The sequence below is a fragment of the Patagioenas fasciata genome, chromosome 24 (assembly GCF_037038585.1).
Source record: "Patagioenas fasciata isolate bPatFas1 chromosome 24, bPatFas1.hap1, whole genome shotgun sequence".
In the NCBI taxonomy this organism is placed as follows: Eukaryota; Metazoa; Chordata; class Aves; order Columbiformes; family Columbidae; genus Patagioenas; species Patagioenas fasciata.
The window spans coordinates 7,348,308-7,369,332 of NC_092543.1; the positions used below are offsets into that span (position 1 = coordinate 7,348,308).

The following is a 21,025-nucleotide window of genomic DNA, read 5'->3' on the forward strand; positions in this document are numbered from 1 at the left end:
CATATACTTTCTTTTAATGGGGATACTCTACAGCACAAACATAGTTTCTCTCTGTATAACAGTAGTGAGCAAACAGCAGCGTAGCCCCACAGGAGCCTTCCTGCCGCAGCAGGGTCGGCACAGGGCAATAAATTAATCTCTCTCTGGAAGGGAGCTTGAGCTGATCAGATTCCTTCACACTATCGGTGGCCGTCGCTCCGAGCCGCACTTTGCCTCCTTGGCTGATCTCTGGCACACTAAATCACAGCCTGCCAGCCACGGTTCGGGAGGCACCGCTCACCTTCCACGGCTTGAGATCCATTTCCCAGCTGCTGCCAGAGCTGGGACAGCCAAGTGCGTAGGGACGGGAGGGAGGCTTGGGGAGATGGACCTGTCCCAACAGGCCTCAGAGCTCCAACTGGAAGGAGAGGGGAGAGAAGAAATCACAAGCTTTTCAGGGCAGCTGAAAGCTTAGGGAGCTGGCTCAGCGCCTGCGCAGAGCCCAGGGGCCCATCCCCGCGGCCCACCCTGCAGCGATGCTGCACCCCGCCGGGGCGCTTCCCCTCTGTGTAGAGCCAGTGAGGGGGCCCTGAGCCATTCCCACTGCCCCCCAAAACCTGCGAGTTGCTGCAGCGGTGTCAGCAGGACGGCACTGACCCTCCGGACGGCGTAGATCCAGTTGAGGTAGGCACGGACACTGGTGTAGACGCCGGGCGTGCTGGGGTCCCCGCAGCCCTGGCCCCAGCTGACGATGCCCACCACCTGCCAGTGCCCGCCCGAGTAGAGCAGGGGCCCGCCGCTGTCCCCCTGCCAAGGACAAGCTGTCTGAGGGGGGCTCGGAGCCCCCAGCCCGCAGCACGGTGAGTGCCGGTGCTCACGGGTGCGGCTTGCAGCCATTTCCCAGGAGGAGAACTCTTCCCTGAAAGGGGCTATTTCACCCATAGGTGCAGCCCAACCCACCCCCTCTTTCCGCACCAGGCCCCCCCACCTGGCAGGTGTCCACCCCGCCTTGGGGCAGACCGGCACACAGCATCTTCTCGGTGACTTCCCCGTGGTAGGCGGACAGGTTGCAGCTCTCCCTGTCTATGAGTTTCACCTCTGCCTGCTGCAGGATCTCCGACAGTTTCCCTGTGCAAAACATGGTTGCTCAGAGGGGCCCCCAGAAGGCTGGGCAAGCAGGAACCCCAAAAGCCCCCATCTCAGGCACAGCGCTTGTCCCCGAGCAGTCCCACTCACCGTGCTCCTGTGTGTAGCCCCAGCCTGTCACCCACAGGGATGTGCCAGGTACCAGCTCCTCATCGAAATAGGGCAGACAGATGGGCTTGCTTCTGTCTGGAAGGGAGAGGGGAGAGGGAGGTGTCTGGGGAGGCTCACGGGTGCCACACCGCTGTCGGGGCACCCGCTCTCGGCTGCACCCTGGGTAAGGCACTGCTTGCTTTGCCTTCGTGAGATCTTGCTTCAAGCAGGTGTGTGCCACAGCTCACCTGTGACATGCACGGGAGACCGCAGCTTCACCAGGGCGATGTCGTTGACCTTGGCAGATGTGGACGTCGCCTCAGCCAGGAAGACCTTCTCCACGGCAAGGGTGGTGGTGCCCGAGAGGAGGTCGGAGCCGGCCTTCACGCTCCAGCTCTGAATGATGGGGTTGTTCCTGTGCACGGACACGTTTGTTACTGCTCTGCTCTTCCGCCCCTGTGCCTCTGCGGCGGGGACGGGCAGCAAAGCCCTCCCTGCTCAGCATCACTCAGCTGCATCGGACACAGGGGCACAGAGCCCCGTGCAGTTGTGTGCATTACACAACATTTAGGCAACGTGTGCCTTAAACCCAGAGTTTAAGGAGCACGTGGGTGCAGCGGGGAGGTTGCCGACTCACTTGAAGCAGTGTGCTGCCGTGAGGACCCAGCTGGGGCCGATGATGCTGCCCCCGCAGATGTGCTCCTTCCTGTACTGCAGGCTGACCTGCCACGGCCAAGCCTCGATGGCGGCCGGGCTGCCGCCCAGCACGCGCGGGGCGCGGATGCTCTCCCCGCAGTCCTCTGCCAGGCGGCGGAGCAGCGACAAAGACACACGTTAGCTGCAGCGATGGGGAGAGAAACAGCACCCGCTCTGCCCTCCTCCATCCTCAGGGTGAGCAGGGACGAAGGCTCCCACACCTCCCATAGAGAGGAGCATGGCCCAGGTGCCTCACCCCCCGCCCCCTGACGTGTCACCCCTTCGTGGGACACTTGGCACACCCCCTTTTGTTCTCTGTTTGCACATCAGCCCCAGGTCTATTCCTTTCCTTCTCCAGTCCACCAGGAGGATTAGGTTAATTAGGGTGATTCATCAACAAAAGTAAACCCATCCAGGCAGCCAGCTAAGCCTCTCTTAGGTGCTTAATTTTTCGGAGGTTTACATTGGCTTAGCAAGAACGTTAGCAGTAATTAAATCTAACTTTTCTCATGCAGTGCAGGAACTGGGGGGGCAGGGCCTGGGCCTGAGCCTGAGCCGAGCTCTCACGGCTGCAATGCAGCACATGGGGCTGTGCCAGGAACGGGGACCCGGAGCAGCACGAAGCCCCGCGTGCCGCAAGGTGCACACAGCCTCCTGATACTTACTGGAGCAAAAGAGCGAAACAACCCGTCCAGAGAGGCATTTCCTGCAAGAGGGAGGAAAAGGGCTGGGTTCGGTGGAGGAGACGCTGGGGCGAGGGGCACGGGGCCACTGCTGCACAGCCCCAGCACTCACCTGCCCGGCTCGGGCACCTGGAGGCTGCCGTTGCTCAGCACGACCTCGCGGGGAGGCAGGGGCTGCCCTGCGCCCACCTCCACCTCCCGGAACGTGGGAGTGCTGAAAGACACGGGGACACGGGTCAGCGAGAGCAGCCATCCCGCACACTCCCAGCGAGGCACAGCTGCTGGAGAGGACAGGCACTGGTGGCTCAGCACCTCCGGGAGCCACAAACTCAGCAGTTTGGGCTCAGACTGAGCCAAAGGTGGTACAACTCAGTTCCAGAACGTCAGGACTGAAGCCTGACAGGTAGGTCCTAAATGTTTGTCTGTGGCCCCAACAAAGGGCTGGTGAGACAGGGTGGAAGCAGGAGCTTAGGAAGGGAACGCGAACCCCATGCCAGTGAGCCAGAGATAGAGCCCACAGAAAAGGGGGGTTCTTTAGGACAGGGACACAGGGATGCCAAAAGAGGACCTGGGACAGGATGGGAGGACTGGCCACCAGAGCAGAGAGAGGAGCGCATCGCAGGAAGGGGGACAACTCCCTGCTGCTCGGGGACATGTGGGCAGGTAGCTCCCAGGGCACCTCAGGGGTGTCCCTGCTGCTGTGACATTTGGGGCCTGTGCTGTGCTCCCTGACTTTTTGGCCCATCTTGGGCTCAGGCTATGCTCCTAGATGGCCTCAAACACCAGAACACATCAGTGTACCCCCAACATAACCCAAACCCTCCCTTAATCCAGGGCTGATACCAAACATGCAGGGCTAGCGCACTATTTCCCCAAATCTTGGTTTTAACCAGCTTTAGTTAAAGGCAGCACTCCAGACTTGCCACTAGATCATGGCAGTACACAGGTGGGTGACATAGAGCTTCATCACAGCTGCAAGGACTCAGCCCTGCCCACAGCTGAGCAGCATCCACACCCCCCAGCCACCTCCTGGGGCTTTAAAAGGGGGTATGGGAAGCCGTGTGCCACCCCAGGTGAGTTCCATTGATGGTGGGAGTCAGGCTGGGCTCTGCGTGTGCTCCAGGAGGGGCTGCTCTGCTGAGCTGAAGGCAGCGTGGCTGTGGGGACCCCCACATCAGGGTGTCTGTGGGCTGGGGACAGAGCTCCTAGCACAGAGAGCAGCCAGTTCTGAGGGACTCACTGAGTGCTCTGCACAGTGTGGGTGGACTGGAGACATCGCTGCAGAGCTCCGAGAGCCCCCCTCAAAAAGAGCTTTTATGGTAGAGGGGTAGATAGAGCAGGTGAGAGAGGTGCAGAGAAAGGAGCTGTGTACCTCCTGTAGCCCATTTCCTCGCAGGCTGCTTTTGCCAGCACCAGGTTGAAGTGGTCGTGGCAGACACAGAACCAGGCTCCGGTGTTTCTGTTAAGCACCTGCAGGATGGATCTGTCTTTGGAAACGCGGGCTGGAGACAGACACCAAGTCAGCTGTGTCACGGGTGAGTTTGGCAGGCTTGCTGTAGCAGCCCAGCCCCTCTGGGGTTCTAAGGGGGTGTCATGGACTCACCCCCAGCTGGTGGCCCTTCGCGGACCCACTGGGGACAGTTGGCCTCGTCCTCGCCCTGCAGACAGTCCACGTTCCCATCGCACACCTGCTGCAGCGGCACCAGTTTCAGGGGCTGTTTGCAGAAGAAGTAGTGGTACTCCAGGTACACCTTGACTGGAGAGAAAGAGGGGGGCTCAGCACTGAACTCCCACTGCTGGGCACCCTCAGGGCTTGGGGTTCAGCAGGAAGGTGGTAGAGCGGTCCCAGCTGAGCCCTGGCTCCAGAGCTGTGTTTGCTGAGCCGTGGCTGTGCAAAAGGAGAGGGGAGAAGAGGAGCCGTACCCAGGAACCCTATTGAAACCAGGCAGGCGAGGCTGAGGACCGCTGCCAGGACGGGGACGCCGATCCGCTTGAAGGACTCCCGCCTCGAGGGGGCTTTTCGTCTTGTGCTGGGACCTGCAACACAGAGGAGCGTGGCGCTGCATTGCCGGGTCCAGCCTGGCAGCACTCGCACCCTCAGCTCCCACGGGCATTACCTCCGCCATTCAGCCGCTCGGAGGCTAAATCCTGCAAACCAGAGGGGAAAAACAGTTACTGAGCTGAAACTGCAGCCAAAAATCAGGTGGGAAGGGTCTATAGCAGCGTGGGTGGCTGGCCCCGTGGTGATTCCCACACCAAGCACACAGCTAGAATGATCCTGCACCCCGGGGAGGGCCGCCCTGAGAAGGCAGAGGGTTGTCTCAGCCTGGGCAGGTACAGAGGCTGTTGTGGTTTTGACTTGAGTTCTGCCAGAAGCATTTTCAGGGAAACTGCCCCAATCTGTGTCTGAGGTTGCTTTAGAGATGCTGGGAAGGAGGTGGCAGCAGGGGTTCTGGTGTGACAACACTTGGCTGTGTTTTTTCCATGGACACCACCTCTACAGTTCCAGTAAGCGCCTATTGATATTATAGAGTTACCGTCATTAATGCATCAGAGGCTTAAAGTCACAGGCTTTATAAAAGAGGTGCTTTCTGATGTGCCAAGAAACCCTGAGTCAAAATACATGTGCCTGCAGGGCTGTGGCACCCAGACCTGTCACAACAGGGTTTTTATCCTTTGTCTGGCCCAGCGCAGGGTCAGAAACTGAGTGGTACAGCCCAAATCCTCCCCAGCAGACTGGCAGAGCCACTGGAGAAAGCAGCCTGGCCCATGGGAACAAGTACTCTCAAGGCAGGAGGGAGGGCTGTGCCGCTGCTAGGACACGCGGTAAACACAGCCCTGGTAGCAGTCAGCGCTGGGGCAAGTGATGAATAAGGCATTGATCCCTCTTGATAGCTTCACATTCATTTTCCTGCAATAGCTTCTCATATGAGAGATGCCCAGTTGCAGTGGGAAGGGTCCTGAGGGCTGCACCAGCCAGATGTTGTTGCAGGAGCCTCCCTTGTCCTTGGTGTGCAGATTGATGCTGAACAGAGCTCAGAACCCCTTTGGGGGAGTTTTGGGTGGACACTGTATGTTTTTTTTGCCCTGTTTCACAGCCATGCTGGTGCCACAGTGCTGAGGGCTGCTCCCGTCAGGTTGCAGTTTGGAAGCTCCTGCCCTGCCGAGCCTGCGGAAAGTGGCGCATTTGTGTGTCCCTCGAATTTGAATGCCCTTCCAGCCCCCAGCGAGCTCTTTTCCTTTGCTGCTGCTTCTGAACTCTACTGCCACAGGTAAGACTTGAGGTTTTTTGCACGACCCGTATCCAGCTTGAACAGAGATAGGCAAGATTAAAAACACTGCAATAAACCCACAGATCCAGGAGTGCAGTTCAGGACACGACCCAGATGAGAGCAGAGGCCCCTGTGTGAGCTCAGGGTTGGGGTTTGAAGATCAGCGTGCGGTGAGGCTGCAGAGGGACCGTGCTCCAGCCCCAGGCTGGCGCAGGGAGTGGCGCAGCCCTCCCTCTGCGGGTCACTGTGTTTGGACATGTTTAGCCACGCACAAAGGCTCTACCAGCAGGCTTTTACAGGCAAGTGCCAAGCGATTCTTTGTGGGTAAATACACAAAGATGGTTTGGATTTAATGCTCTGCTAGCTCAGCCGTTGCCTCTTGCCCAGCCAGGAAACATTGCCTGCCCAACCCAGCTGTGTGGCTTGGGCTGCTCCCCAGCCTGGCAACAAGAGGTGACCTGTGCAGGGAGGGATGGATGCTGTGGTGATGTGGCTGTGCCCCAGCATGCAGCCGTCTGGCTCTTTTGAGGAAATGCCAGGGGCTCTTTTCTGAACAGCCAGGTTTGTCTGGCGCTGTTGCCCAGCATGGGCAAGTTGTGGTGAGCACCCAGCCCTTGGCTGGGCTCTGCATAGCCCCTTGGGGCTTTTTGCTTCCTGTGAGGGCACTGCAGAGCTGCCAGGGGACATGGAGCCCGGCTGCTGGAGACAGGGAGCCAGGGACCTGCTGGGAGCAGGAGGGCAGGATGGGGAGCATCTCCTGGACCTCCCATCTCAGCTGCCATTCCCAAGCTGCCCATCTGCAGTGCCCAGTGCCTGCAGGAGCCCTGGGGATTTTGTAATGCTTGCTCCCAAACACCACCTACATCCTCCAGCACAGCCAGCCGAGGGCACGCGCGGCCAGCCCTTCCTCATGCTGACCTCTTGTGTCACCATGGGCTTGGGCCAGGCATGACCCAGATAATGGGATCCTAACGGTTCCCTGTGGGAACGGTCCTGGAGCTGCTGCTCGGGGCTGTGGGGCACGTCCAGGGCTCAGGCAGGTTCTTGTGCCCATCACATCGCCAGGTGTTGGGCTCCTTTCTGACAGCCCTGTGCATGGCTGGTGCAGATGCAGGTGTGAGGGATGATGCTGTGGTGCTGGTCACCTTCCCCCATTGCGAAGGTATTGCGTTTTCTTCAGTCCACAAAAGCCGTCAGTTTCAAACAGGTTCAGAGCTTGGAGCCGTCCCGGGGTCTGCCTCTCGGTGATTGCCCACTTGCTCTCAAAACCACATGGCAAGCAGGAGCTGCACTGGTTAAACTCAAAGTGAGGGAAGAGCTGTGCCACCTCCTGCATGGACTGCAAGCACACGATTTCCAGGAGAACTCAAGGCTACCGTAACTAATTGAGCTCCACTGATGTATTCTCTCAAAGCATGTTAATGCCACCATGGCCGGTCTGCACTCCAGCTGTGCAAATGCCAGCCCACAAGCCATGGACTGCCAACGAACTTCTGCACCCACGCCATCGGAGCAATCTTGTGCCGTTTGCCCTGCGCAGCGTGGGGCTGGCAGCGGCTGTGGTGCACTTCATAGCTGTGCCAGCTGCTCTGCATGACAGAAAGTGCAAAACTTTCTCGATGCTGTGCAGACCCCAGCTTCAAGGGTGCAGGGTGCTTGGATCCGTGGCTAACTCTTTGGCTGCAGGGGATTTAACCCACAGGTGAGTGGAGCCGTTGCTGTCATACAGGGGGTGAGTTCCCCGCTCTGGAGGGGATGCTGTCTCAGCGCGGTGCTGGTAGAGAGCTTTACGGTGCCCAGTGAGCTGGGCTGTACGTGGCTGCCCCTGTTGAAGAAGCCTCTTTCTCCTAGGGAGGGACTGCATGCCAGGCTGGGGTTTGGTGGCCATGGCTTTACTTGCAAAAGGTGCTGCAGGAAGCCGAGCGTGTCCCTTGTGCTGAGCAGATGGACAGGCAGTCCCGCAGTGGGAGCAGGGACACCAGGCTCTTGCCCAGGCGCTGCCTGAGAACCAGCCCCTTCTCGGGGTGATAAGATGTTCCATGAGGACACGTTCCTCTTGGTGAGCAGTCTTGCGAGACACGCTGCCTCACTTGTCTGCGCCCTGGTCTGGGAGAAGGCCAAGGCAAGCCACAGAGAAATGTGGCAGTGAGGGCTCGTGGGGACAGCCAAGCACCGTATCCAACAGCCATGATGGGATGTTGAGGGAGATGGATACAATCATTCCCTGCCCGGGTGCTGAGGGGGGATAGGGGCAGGGGAATCAGCTCTTTTGAGCCTGGGCTGCCCCATTGCCGGTAAACGCTGCTGGCAGCGCTGAGCCAGCTGCGGGTGCGTGGGGCGCGCCCGCCTGCTCCCGGGGTGCGCGCATGGGGCCGAGGTGCGGGGAGAGGGCAGAGCGGTGGGCGAAGCTGTCAGTAACTCACCATGTTCATCGAGCGCTGATGTGGTCTTGAGCCTGCAGAAACCTGGCAAATATCCTCCTGTTTGGGGCACAGGGAGGCGGTGGGTGCCCTGGTGCCCTGGGAGCCCCAGGCTGGTGATGTTCCCACCTCCCCTGTGCCTGCGCTGCTCTGTCCGCTCTGCACCAGCACTGGGGCAGGACCGCCCAAGCACTCCTTAAAACCCACAACAGGAGTTGTGAAACAGGAATGATGATTTGTATTGTAATATAACACCGGTCTATCAGCAGCACCATCACCTTCCATAATCTCCTGAGCATCTGCCACTGGAGGGTGACTCACCTGCGGAGCTGCTGTCACAAATTGGCTTATCAGGAGTGAACTGACTGACAGAGCAGGATTTTTCCTGCCTCTCTCCTGATGATAAGGCGAACCACAGTCACTCCACTCTTTGTCCGGCTCTTCTGTGTTGCACCAGGTTGTTTTTAAGCGGAAGCTTTAGCAGGTGGAGGAGGAAAGGAGAAGAGTTTACACATGAGGTTACCGGGCCATTGCATGCTGCTGTGTCTCAGGTCACCCAGTCTGTGTGTCCCCGTGCAGCCCCAGGTCACAGCTGGCAGGTGTTCCTGGCAGTGCTGGGGTGAGATTAATGGAAAATGAGTGGGTGCCCATGGCAGGTACCTGTGGGGCTGCTATGCAGGCTGGGACATGTGCAGTGCTGGTAGGTGTGGGGCTGTATGGGAGCAGCTGGTGTCCTGGGCAGGTTGTATGGAGCTGTTGCTGCCAGAGGTCTGAGCGTGGCCCTTCCAGACTCCCTTATGTGTCCTCTGGGAGAAACCTCCTCCTTTCTTAGTGCTGAAGCTGGGTCTTCAAGGCTGGGACCATGGGATGAGCCTGTGCCACAGGGACCCCCTCAAGGTGTGGGCTGCCTTCCCAGAGCATCCCAGCACCAGCCCCACAGCCAGGCCCCACTGCTGTGGAATGGAGAGCAGCCGGGAGCATCCACAGGGTGGGAGGTGGTGGGGAGCGGCTCTTCCTGCTCCGAGGTTAGGGGAAGGCTTTGAGGAAGCAGCTGAGGTTTGTACCTGTTATGTCACAGCTCCGGGCACCTTCGGGGCTTTGCTTCCTGGAGTGCGGCTGCATCATCACCCTTCCCTGGCGTGACACAGGCTTCCAGGCACCCTGGCTCCGTCTGGGGTCAGGCAGAGGCCAGGCAGGGCTGGCCCGGGGCTCTGCGCAGCCGCCGGCCTCCCGGAGCCACATGGACACTCACCCTGTCCCTTGCCTCTCCACTGCCCGGCGAGGAGCAGCCCCGACCTCTCTGTCTGAGGCAGCTGCTGCCAGAGCCTGGGGTCTGCAGTGTGCATCATCCAATGTGCATCAGCCCCTCTGCATCCCAACCAGCGTCCCCATGGGTCCCCGCGTTGCCCCTGGGTCTCAGTGCCAAGGTGCTGGCTGCCCAGGGGCTTCGTTCCTGCCCCGGCTGCTCGCTTTGGCACAGACAGAGGTTGTGCCTGTGCATGCGCAAAGAGGAGGTTTCAAGGAAGGGAGTGGTTTTGCCCTTGGATGCCCAGTTTCCAGGCTCTTAATGGTTATCCTGGTTTGTTACCTTCTACCTGCAGGCACAGGAGATGGTTTCCCTCTCTTTCTGCAAGCAGGCGGTGATCGCCCCCTAACCTGGTGACTCCAGGCTTTGAGGTGATCAAATACAGCTGTAAGTATGTCATAGCAGGAGGTGTCTGTGACTGGGGACAGTGGGTGAGCAATATCCTGTCACCCTGGGGTCCTGCCCTCGCCGTGGGTGCCCTTGCCTTGCACAGGTCCATAACCTTTGTGAGCAACCCCAAACACCCAAGCCCGGGCTCTCTGTGGGACCTTGTCCCCCTTCTGGGTGCTGCTGTTTGCCAGGAGGTGGCAGTGGGAGGACACAGCCACTTGGGCACCTGGCCAGGGCTGGACACTCCCTGCCCCTTGGGCTCCCAGTGCTACCAGTTCAGCCTCTGCCAAGGGTGCGGGTGGGGAGGCCGGGCTGGGAGCAGCTGTCCAGGTCTGGGGTGCAGGCGATGTCCATCGTGTGAGGGGTGGCGTCTGCTGATCTCCTCTGCTTTCTCCCCTGGAAACCAGTTGAACCAGTGGGCGAGGAGTGGTGCCCAGGCTTGCTGCGGCAGGGGCGGTGAGGCGGCTGTGTCACAGGGAGAGGAGGGGACAGGCAGGACGTGCCAGGCCCCAGCACACAGCGGGGGCTGCTGCAGGAGCTCCCAGCCTGGGCTCGCCGTCAGCGCCTCCTGCGGCACGACGCTGGCACCGGGACATGGACCATGGGGCAGGTTAGTAGGCGGCCTTTTTCTCCCCTTACGGAGCAGAGGTGGAGATGCTTTATGGCACCGATAGTATCTTGGTGACCTTCACCTCCCCGTGCTCTCTGTGCAGCTGGGGTTTGGCTGCTGGTGCTGCTTGGAGGCACCTGTCTGGGACACAAGGACGTCTGCTCCCTGGGTGCCGGGGCAGGGAGCGCCTCCCACACGGGGCAGGGCTGGGCACCAAGCCATCATCCTCCCACCGGCGGTAGGCATGGGGTCAGGGCAGTTTCGGCAGCTGGCTCATCCAGGGAAGCTATTGCACCACGCTCCTGCCGCGTGAGTCACTCCTGCAGCTGCCTCCCTGACCTCACCCACGCCAGCCTGTGCCGGGGCTGGGATCCCGGGGCTGGGGTCCCGGGGTGCCCAGCTCACCCCTGGCCGAGCAGAAGCAGGGTGTGTTGGCTGTCTGCGGATCCTGGCCCCTCGTGCCCTGCCAGGAGGGCCAGCAGAAGGCTGGTCCTGCTCGGCTGCCCTGCGGTTTGCGAGCTGGTGGTGCGATGCTCCGTGGCTCCTCTGGCGTTTGCCGGATCCCATCATGTAGAGCAAGTGCTGTGGGTTGCAGGATGACCTGGGACTTTGCTCACTATGTAAACACTGTGACCACAGGGGAAATGTCCTCACTCCACTGGCATCTGTCTAAATTTAGCTGTTGTTAGGTCATCCTTTTCTGCTGCCTCCTCCCTCCTGATGCTGCAAGGCACAGCACCCAGTCTCTGTGCCAGGCACCTGCCCAAACCCTGTGTGCGGGCAAGGCAGAGATGCAGGGGTGACCGTGTGCTGGGGCAGTGGCCAGACCCTGCTGTCCCCTCCTGGGCACAGCAGCCCCCAGGGCTGTGCCCACCATCACCCCTCCTGTGTTTTGCTAATGGGCCACACTGGGAGTGACCGGGTACCCTGCTGGTCAGGGTGGGGCTGTGGGGATGCTGGGGTGCAGGTGGGTGTGCAAGATGCTGTGCTGCCTGAGAGACGGGCTCACACTGGAGACAGTAGAGAAGGGTCTGGGGTGATGTTTCTGCGGCAGTTTGGGTGGCTGGGAGCCAGCAGTGGCTGGACAGAGGTGTTATTAGCAGCCTGGTGCAGACGATGCTGGGAGCACTGGCTGGTGCTGGGCTTTGCTGGACCCTGTGGTGTGGACAGGGGGTTTGGAGGGGGCCCAGGGGTGCTGCGGAAATCCTGCGCAGCCCCGTTGCTTCCCCATCACAGCCCGGTGCTGGCAGCAGGAGGCTGCTCGCCCTGACAGACGCATCCTCTAGAGGGAACTGCCTGTCCAGAAATGGGTCTGTGCAGCTGCGGGACAAACCAGGGTATGGCACTGCAGGGCTGCGGAGCACTGGGACAGCTCCAGTGCCACAGCTGTGGCACCCTGCTGCTCTCCTGGCTCTTCCCAGCTCAGCCCAGTGCTGCTGGGGCATGGCTGGCAGGATGCACCACAGGTCCAGGACACCTCAGCTGCAGGAGGTGACAGCAAGCACCTCCTCAGCCCTGCTCTGCCACTTCCCTGCCCTGCCTGCATTTTTGCTGACATTTAGCTGTAGCTAAACTGCATGGCTAAACCCTGCTGAGAGCACAGGTGATGGCTGTGCAACTGAGATCAAAAGTCTCTAGCATGGGGCTTTAGGGGTAGCAAAAACCACTGTTCCACAATGCTCAAACAGCCTTGCGGAGCACAGTCCCTCCATGCCATAGGGACAGCACAGGGATGTGTCCCCAGCGCCACAGCAGTCCTGTCCCTACCAGGGGATCATCAGAAGCCCCAGTCTCCCGGAGGTGTTTGTCTGCAGAACCTCTTCTCCCTCTGCTTTACAGGGCAAGAGCCCATCGAAGGGCTCGGGCTTGTCTTGGGTGTCGGGCTGGCCTTGCTGGTCCTGGTGCTTCTCAGCTACACCATCGTCCGGTGGTACCGCAGGGGCCAGTGCTGGCGCGGTGAGTACAGGCAGAGCGGGGAAAGGTGGCAGCAGGGCGGGGGGCTGGAAAAAATAAAACATAAAGCAAGCAGGGATGTGGGGAGCATGCCTGGCATCTGCTGGTCCTGGGGTGGCTTTGGGACAAACTGGGGACACGCAGGTGCTGGGGAGGGGGATGCAGTGATGTCCTGCTGTGGCTGGCTGTCCTGCACATACCCAAGGCAAAGTGAAGGCGAGCTCATGGCTCCACACAGCTCTGACACCCCTTTTTCCTGCCTCCCCAGGGCCCAACTTTGTCTTCAACCTCTACCACAACTGGTGAGTGAAGCTGTGGGGACCTGGGGCGGGCTGGGTGCTCCCTTTGCATGGTGCCAAGGTGTCGCAAGCCCTGGGTAGCCCCAAACCACGGGGCTCTGCTGTTTGCAGATGCCCTGGGCTCTCTGGGGACATCCATCCCGCGGGTGTTGGGGCTGGGGAGGGCAGGCATCTCGCTGACACCCCTGCCATCCCTGCAGCGGGCTGGGCTCGGTGGCGGTGGAGCTGGTGCCGCCGTTCAGCATCAGCGGCTCGCTGAGCGGGGCCAAGGGCTACGTGCCTTTCCAGGACCACGGGCCATGAGGCGAGAGCCGGGCTGTCGTGCAGGTAGGACATCACCCCACTCCTCCCTGCCTGGGACGGGGGAGCGGGTCCCTGGCCCTGTGTGTCCCCCAAGCAGTGCAGGCAGGGGCCTCGTGGTGCCTGGAGCACGTGCTGTGTCCCAGAGCCTTTGTGCTTCCTCGTAGCTTCTGGCCATCGCAGCTTTCCCTGGGACAGTCCCAAGGTTTTTCCTGCAGAAGTCATCCCCGCATCTGTGGGGCATCAGGGGCTTTCCCTGGGCTTGGGTTTTATTTCCCCCCATGCAAGTTTTGGTTTGTATTTCCTTCCCTGCGCCCCGCTGTCCTTGTCTGGGGACTGGGTACGTGGTTGAGGGTGAAGGAGCTCAGGGCTGGGGCTGAGCCCGTGCGCTCCCCGTGCTGCCTCACACCCGCCTTCGGCAGCCACAGAAACAGCAACCAAAACCAGCCATGGGGGAATTCCTCTGCTCTCGCTTCTTTAAAAAACAGCCCCCAAACAGGCTGGATTTCCATTGAAATTGGAACAGTGAAGTTTCTGTTTTTTTAAAAGAGCTTCTCGGTTTGGTCCCCCACAGCTGCGTGTGTCTCGCTGGCCCTCCCTGGCCATGGGCAGCACTGGAAGGTGCCCGGGACTGGCTGCCACCCCCTTGCTTGAGACAGAGGAAGACGCAGCTGCCTTATCTCAGTCTTCCTCAAACACAGACCCTGGAGGGGAGAAGCCACCTTCCCCATGGATCCCCATGGCTCAGAGACCCCCCCAGCCCTGGGGACCAGCCAGCTGCATGCCCAGGAGACCTTGGGCAGGCTGTTGGCAAACAGGGCATGCAGGGAACCAGCTAAAAAGCGTGGCAATGAGCCTCAGCATGGGATGGCTGGTTTTGTGCAATAGCGAAAATGCCATAAGGAAATGAGACTGCTTCAAACTTCCCTCCTTGGCCAAATATCTGGACCGATGTGGAAATTGTTCTCTGCCCTGACAGTGCAAGCAAACACCTCAGAAAAACCCTGTTGGTTCCTGTGCCCGCCGCCTTCAACCTCGGCAGAGCAAGTGGCCCTGGCAGCACCTGCAGCACAAGAGCAGCCCCGCAAAGTCGCTGCAGCCCGAGGAGCGGGGCCCCTGCTGCTGCTGGGGGCAGGAAAGGCGTTTGCAAGGCGTTTGCACAGGCACAGCCCCCGCTGGGGGAGCCACGGCGCAAGGAGGAGCGGGAGGAGAGCGGCTTGCAGGGGGAGTCAGAGCGAGCGTCCTCCGTGCCTTACGCTGTGACTTAATTCAGGAAAACGTCAGCATCTGGGACTTCCAGGGAGTCGCAGGGAGCATCCGTGCTCTCATTATCGAAGCCAAACCACACGGTCTGTAGCTTTTTGGCAAACTCCTGGGGGTTTTGTGGAAAGCAGAGCCCTGGCTGTTTGGGGGGGGGGGAACGGTGCCTGTCTGGGCCCCGGTGCTGGCGCTGGACGCAGCCGGCTGGAGCCTTTCATGGCGAGAAGGAGCCGGCAGCACCCAGCACTGCGGGGGATCCAGGCACAGAACTTGACGTCAGGAGAATTTAGATGAAGAAAAAAAAAAACGTAAATAGTTCCGCTTAGTTTTGATGACTGTTTTTCAGACGAAGTTTAAAAAAAGAAAGAAACCCCCCCCGTCCCCTAAAACAGCCAGAAGCAGAAGAGATGTGGGACGCAGAAGGGCAGAGGATGCCCGGCGATAGGAATGCGGCTGGCACCGGCGGAGCCGCGGTGGCGGAGTACCCACCGTGGCCAGGCCCTCTGCGTGATGCGTGGAGCGCGTCTCCCGTGCGACGTCAGACGTAACGGAAGGAAACGTGGTAATGCATCAACAACCCTTCTCCCGACTGCAGTGATTCATGTTTTCACCTGGGAAAAAGGTACTCCCCGAGCTGGATTTCCACTGACAGTTTTAATGGGACAATCCCACCGTGAAGGTTCTTAGAAACTTGGTGACTTTTGGAAAAACTCTCTGGTGACTTGGCAGCAGTCAAATGTAGTCCACAGTAAGTCGTTTCCATTCTGACAGAAACCGTCCCCCCACCTCCCAGTTCTGACCTGTTCGCTCCTGGTCCTTCCCCGGTGTGTCCCCGCCAGCTGCTGCCCTGCAGGACACGCTGTGTCCCAGTGCAGACCTGTGAAACCACCACCAGCTGCCCCAGACCCTTCCCGGCTCCTCCGGTGTGTGCTCCCAGGTCCTCAGGTGAGACTGAAGCTCTGTTCTCATTTGTCCCCAGCTGTGACGTGGGAACATTCTCCCCCGCATGAGGCAAAGGCACGTTGCCCTTTGCTACAGGGGAACGTCTGTTTCCGAAAGTGGAAAGCATAGCTTGACCTTAGAAGAGCAGTGTGGATGAATGGACCAAATAAATAACACCACATCCTTTGTGTATTTACAAATTAAATAGAATAAATAATGTCTGTAGGCAACAGTGGGAGAACATGGGCTACAGGGCGGGCAGGGCTGCCCCGGCTGGCGCAGGGCTCGAGGAGGCAGCTGCAGTGCCCTGCATGGCGTCAGAGGCGGCCAGCAGCGCAGGTCTGTGCCATGGGGTCTCTGTAGGGTCAGGAAAGTCCCTCGCTCCATCCCAGCGAGGCCAGGGTGGGATCTCCCTGCTCCCAGCAGCAGGATGCCTGACGTCAGGCTGCGCTTCGCTTTCAGTGTCAGTGTTGTGAAAGGTTTGGACAGCATCCGAGGCACGGATGTCAGCTGGAGGAGGCCAGTGCTCACCAGTAAAGGGGGAAGTGGGGAGGGGAAGCGTGGGGCTGGCCCCAAGGGTGGCCCTGAACCTGGGGGTTGAGAGCCCTGCACTGGGCTGCTGGGGAGGGCAGACAAGGCAGGATTGTCCCTTGGGAATGTCCGGTGTGCATCCTTGGGCTTTGTGGTTGGAGGAAGCGGGGGTGAGCCCCTCATCCCCATGTCTCACTAGCTTCACAGCAGACAGTTGCTGGAGAGAAGGTGCAGGCTGTGCTGGGGGCTTGCACAGCAGGACTGGGGCCAAAGCAGCCCCAGAAGTAGCTAAACTGGTGCTTCTTGGTGGGTCTTGGCCGGGGCACTGCTCAGTCCCGTGCATTAATATTCAGGGTTGGCCGTAGCTTATCGGAGTAGCTGGTCCCCACGGGTGGTGGCTGGAAGAGGTAGTTGGGTCGTTGTGCGGGGCTGGCGGGCACCCGATCCCCAGCACAGGGTGCGTCACAAGCGGCTGTCCTTGCCGTCCTCGCTGAGCAGGCTCAGGGGCTTGATTTGCAGCATGAGCCGCTGGTTGGTGCTGAGGCTGGAGACGAAAGGCAGCGTCCCCAGGAGGTCAGTGTTGAAGATGCTCGAGTCCAAGGGAGCTTTCAGGAACTCAGGGCCAGCTTTGGAGGCTGAGGTAGCTCCTGGAGCCCCGTAGCTAAGCAGAGCAGGGGCTTGGGGTCCCAGCTGGCTGGAAAAGTCCCAGGCAGGGGGGTCCCGAGGGCTCCCCCATGGAGCAAGGTCCTGTGTGTGGCTGCAGGGGTGCTCGGGAGACGACTGCTTCAGATACCCTTTGGCCACAGCCAGCTTGGAGCACTCCACATCCAGCACAATGTCAGTGCTGCCCAGGCCCTGAGGGGATCCTGCGCAGCCCAAGAAGGGCACCCCCTCGGCTGGGTCCTGCCTTGGCTCCACCGTGCCCTTGGACTGCTGCAGGTACCCACGGAACTCGATGTCTTGTTGGCTGTCCTGGCTGGCGCTGGGGGAGGTGCTGAGCTCCCCCCCGCAGGGCTGCCTGGCCTCCGCAGGGCTGGTCCCGCTGCCGGGGGGGTACGTGGGGCGAGGGCAGGTGATCCCCAAGCCCACGCCACTGTCATCGCCAGCCGGCAGCTGCCGCTTGTAGCCCTGGGACTCGAGGCTCGAGGAGCAGCTCAGTTCCGAGGAGGAGGTTTGCAGGCAGATGCCGCTGTCTGTGCTGGTGCAGCTGCTGTCGCCGCTTGCCGTGGGCCCTGTCCCCATCAGGCAAATGCGGTCCTCAGGCCATGCTGGGAGCTGCCAGCCGTTCTCCAGGGGCAGCTGGGCTGTGCTGGTGCTGCCATTGGGAGCACCGTCCTGCCGAGGCTCCTTTGGGCACAGGAACAGCTGCTGGACAGGGTCTGTGTCCCGGCTGCCCGAGGATGAGGACTCCTGCTCCATCCAGAGCGAGCTCTGCTTTATGAAAGACTTCTGGGAAGGAGACAAAAGAAAGGAGTGAGCTCTGCTGTGTCCCTGCTTGTTGCTTGTCTCTCCCAACAGCTACCCGAGCCTGCACCCTTGTGATGGCCACGAAGGGTGCCTGGCTGCCTTACCAGGACAGACGGTGGTCTCACGGGTTTCTTTATGTAGGTGCACACCAGCAGACACCCCAGGAGGCTCAAGAGGAACGCAGTGATGAAGGAAGAGCTGACGATGCTCAGGACGAGCTCTGAGGTCCCTGCCGGAGAGGACATGCCTGGGTGAGTGGGGTGAGGCAGAGTCCTCGGCACACACAGCAGCGGGGGCATGGACCGGCTGCCCTGGTGCAGACCCTCGTTTCTCCAGGGCCAAGAGGCTGAGGAGGATCTACATCCCACCTGGCCGCCCTTTTCCCTGGCGCCCCGGTACTTACGGTCCCTCTGGCCGATGGTGACGCACTGCTCGGCGGTGCGCACGGCGCGCGTGGGCCGGCTGGCCACTCGGGGCTCCACGCTCAGGCAGTACTCCGTGTTCCAGAACAGGCTGCTGATGTTGAACTCTGGGGCAGCGTACTCCACTTCATACTGAAACGACCAGAGCGCAGGCTGGAACCTGAGAGCCCCCAGCCCTGTGCTTTCCTCCCTCCTCCATGTCCCCAGGGTGCTCAGCAGTACAGCTGGCAGCAGGTAGACCCAAAATCCCAACAAGAGCTGAGGGACCCACTGCAGTAAAACATACAGAGGCATCTCTCTGCAATGTTGTGGCTGTAAGAAACCTCAATATTCAGTTTTACAAAAGAATGTACTTAGAAACTGTTTTTGTTTTTAACTTGAGCAGCAGTGCGTGTGGCAGGTGGGAAGAGCATAAGAGCAGCAACTCATCTCACCGTCCGGTTGTCCTGAGCCCTCCTGATGTACACCCCGTACTTCCTGGCGTGCCTCTGTATGTCGTCGTACCTCACGGTGAGGTTCCCGGCGCTGAGGAGCAGCTGCAGCTGCACGCGGATGCTGTTGCCCTGCACAGAGAGGCTCTGGCCCGACAGGCGCAGAGTGGCTGGAAACAGTGGGAAGAGCACATGAGGGTTTGCTCCTGTTTGCAGCAGTGGACTGAGCTGTGACTGTCCCTTGCAGCTGGTGCCACCCGTCCTAGGTTAGTCCCGTCCCATCCTGCAGCCTGGCTGCCCTTCAGGATGATGTGGGGAGAGACATCCCTGCTCCCATCTGTCCCGAAGTTCTTCTCCGCAGTTTGGCACCCTGACCTCTGCCATTCTCAAAGCCGTGGGATGAAGGCAGACACCCCACCTACCTTCTTGTGGGGAGAAGGCGTTGGTCCTTTCCCATGGGGATGTGTGGTTTCCAGACACGGCCCTGACCCGGGCGAAGTAGCGGTGAGAAGGATCCAGGGTGTAGTAGGTGAGGTCGCAGGAGCACCCCAAGATCTTCATGCAGTTTGGGACAGCTGTCCAGGAGATGTTTGTGCCATAGCTGTGGGGAAGGTGCCTGGCGTGAGGGTGGTGCGGGCAGGTGACAGGGACTCGGTTGTCACCGTTGCCGGTATCAGATCCCAGGCAGGGGACAAACCCCTGGCTGCCCCATCGCTCTACTCACACTTTGTGCTCCACTTCGTAGCGGACGTCGCCGGGGGCGCCGTGTCCCGGCACCCAGCGCAGCAGGTGATGTGCCGTCTCCGCAGCAAAGCGCACGTCCCTGGGTCTCGCCAGCTTCTCACCTGCGGGGCCGACGGCGAGCGTTAGGTGATGCTGCCTGGTGTCCTCGACGGCTTTGCCTGCAGCTTGACCCCTGGTGCTCGGCGGTGACCGCACACCCACCCACACAGAAATCGCGGGGAATTGCCCAGGTCTGTCTGCTTCCATGTTTTCAGTGTTTGTTCATCCCCTTCTTTCCCTTTCTCTCTTTTGGGGGGAACTCATCTCAGCCGAGAGGATCTCAGTACTATTGTGGCCCAAGAAAGGCGCCTGCTGTATCTGGAGCCCTGCCTGCCCCTGCCCTTCACCAACAGCTCTGTCTGGATTCACCTTTCCTGTTTTGCTTTTCTACCCTCTGTAAGAAACAGGCTTTTTCACACCTCCTACTTCTATTTCAGTGTTGTCACCCGGCAGCCAAGCATCGATAGATAACATCTGCCACCCTTTCCCTGCTGGTTTCCTCAGCAGCCGCCATCTGATGGCAAACAGCGAGCCCCATCGCTGCCCGGGGAGCACGGCTGTCGGCAGAGCACCGCGCCAGTGACCGCGGCGTTTCACCGCACCACAGGGCGCCATGGACCACGCTGCTGGGAATGAGCCCACCTGACACCTGAGGACTAACGCAGCCTTTAGGCTCCCAAAGGGCAAAGACAGGTGAGTGGTGAGCAGGGAACCGTGGCCGTATCCTGCTGCAAGCAGCCAGCAAAGGTGTCCGGGCTGCAGCTCCAAACCACACCAGCTCCGCTCGCCAACATCCCCAGTCTCGGTCCCCATCCCGGTGCCGGGATCCGGGGCGCAGAGGGGAGCGGAGCTGTGGGGCTCAGCCACAGCGAGTGGGGGCTGAAGGACAGCAAGGGGTGGGCAAGAGAGACTTACCGTCCGTGAGCTGGACGAGGAGCAGTGCCAGGTACAGTGCCAGGGCTGCGGCGGAGGGGCCCATGCCGGCTCAGCATCCTCTGGGCGAGCAGGGTGCTGAGCTCTGCTCCGGCAGGCTGCCGAGCGCTTGTTTTTCCCCCGGGGGCTGGCTCAGTGACGTCTCGGAGGCGTTAGTGCAGCGGGAGGAAAGTAGACGTATAGCGACTTCCACTTTTCTGTACTGTCCACCCACTCACCCACAGCTAATTGCTCAGCCCAGGCTGGGCATTTCCTACAAGCAGCCTTAAAGGAAAAGCTTTTTGGGGCTTTTCTGACCAAAACTGAACATTGCTGAGAAAGGGAAAATTGGAGTAAATCACGTGTCTGCCTTTGATGCTTCGTTATTAAATGAGATGTTAAAAACACAGGGGGTGAGGGTTAGCAGCTGGGGTGACCTGTGGCAGGGATTTTACTGAGCAGCAGTGTCCGCTTGGGCTAACGCCCTGTCCTGCCAGGGCCTAAAGCCACCCAGGTCATAGCCAGCCCTGGGGAGCCCCGGAGCTCCAGGAGCAGGTTCTTGCTTTCCCTGCCTTTGGGCTCAGCCTGTACCCTCCTGCTTCAGTCTGCAACTTGTCATTTCCCATTTCTGGTGCCAAGTGGCAACCTCTGGGCTATCACGAGTCTTGCAGCCATTTCTGCACATGGGTGGCATTGCGAGCCCTGAAGCTGGGTGCAGCAGGGGGGTACAGCTGTCCCCAGGGCTCTAGCAGCTGTCAGCAAGACCAGGGGCCCCAGTATGGCCACAGCACACGTGGCTGCAGGGCTCTGGTTGTGTGGCAATGTCCTGCCTTTCTGGTGACTCTGGCCTCAGGTGCTAGCACCCGAATTACCACAGAGCAGACTGTGAGTCCTCTGCTTTGCCTTCTGTCAGGCTGTGCTACAACAGGAGGTTGAGGGTGTGAAAAAGCCCTGCTTGAGGAATTTCCTGGGACTTGTGCAAACCCAGAGTTCCTCATGTGATGGAGAGAAATTTGACATGAGAAAAAGAGCGATTTCCCCCTGGGGAATTAGTGAAAAGGATGTAGATTTTAAAAAAAGCAAGAGAAACCGAGAGTGCTCTGGGCAGTTTCAGAGAGCTGCAGAGCAGCCCC

General features: G+C 60.0%; 3 protein-coding genes and 1 long non-coding RNA gene across 4 annotated transcripts; 2 read left to right on the top strand and 2 right to left on the bottom strand.

Moving 5' to 3' along the window:
• Window positions 1–193: 193 nt before the first annotated feature.
• Window positions 194–8,298, bottom strand: TMPRSS4 (transmembrane serine protease 4). Its single transcript, XM_071798787.1, has 13 exons — window positions 8,290–8,298; window positions 4,712–4,742; window positions 4,518–4,631; window positions 4,198–4,350; window positions 3,967–4,096; window positions 2,707–2,808; window positions 2,577–2,617; window positions 1,853–2,015; window positions 1,464–1,630; window positions 1,216–1,311; window positions 968–1,107; window positions 597–786; window positions 194–397 (listed from the first exon to the last, which is right to left on the bottom strand). The coding sequence occupies exons 1-13, from the start codon at window positions 8,296–8,298 to the stop codon at window positions 237–239; spliced, it is 1,497 nt and encodes a 498-aa protein (XP_071654888.1). The 3' UTR covers window positions 194–236.
• A 2,278-nt stretch (window positions 8,299–10,576) lies between these two features.
• Window positions 10,577–13,148, top strand: SMIM35 (small integral membrane protein 35). Its single transcript, XM_065855531.2, has 5 exons — window positions 10,577–10,592; window positions 10,696–10,830; window positions 12,432–12,548; window positions 12,814–12,847; window positions 13,045–13,148. The coding sequence occupies exons 1-5, from the start codon at window positions 10,577–10,579 to the stop codon at window positions 13,145–13,147; spliced, it is 405 nt and encodes a 134-aa protein (XP_065711603.1). The 3' UTR covers window position 13,148.
• A 2,363-nt stretch (window positions 13,149–15,511) lies between these two features.
• Window positions 15,512–19,979, bottom strand: IL10RA (interleukin 10 receptor subunit alpha). The gene is made up of 7 exons (XM_071798776.1): window positions 19,896–19,979; window positions 18,922–19,042; window positions 18,620–18,798; window positions 18,201–18,367; window positions 17,748–17,898; window positions 17,449–17,573; window positions 15,512–17,326 (listed from the first exon to the last, which is right to left on the bottom strand). Exons 1-7 carry the CDS (start codon window positions 19,957–19,959, stop codon window positions 16,340–16,342), a joined length of 1,794 nt encoding a protein of 597 aa, XP_071654877.1. The 5' UTR covers window positions 19,960–19,979; the 3' UTR covers window positions 15,512–16,339.
• LOC139825556 (uncharacterized) lies at window positions 17,015–18,631 on the top strand. The gene is made up of 4 exons (XR_011735663.1): window positions 17,015–17,350; window positions 17,486–17,595; window positions 18,152–18,463; window positions 18,546–18,631. It is a non-coding gene; the product is annotated as an uncharacterized lncRNA (long non-coding RNA).
• Window positions 19,980–21,025: the final 1,046 nt, after the last annotated feature.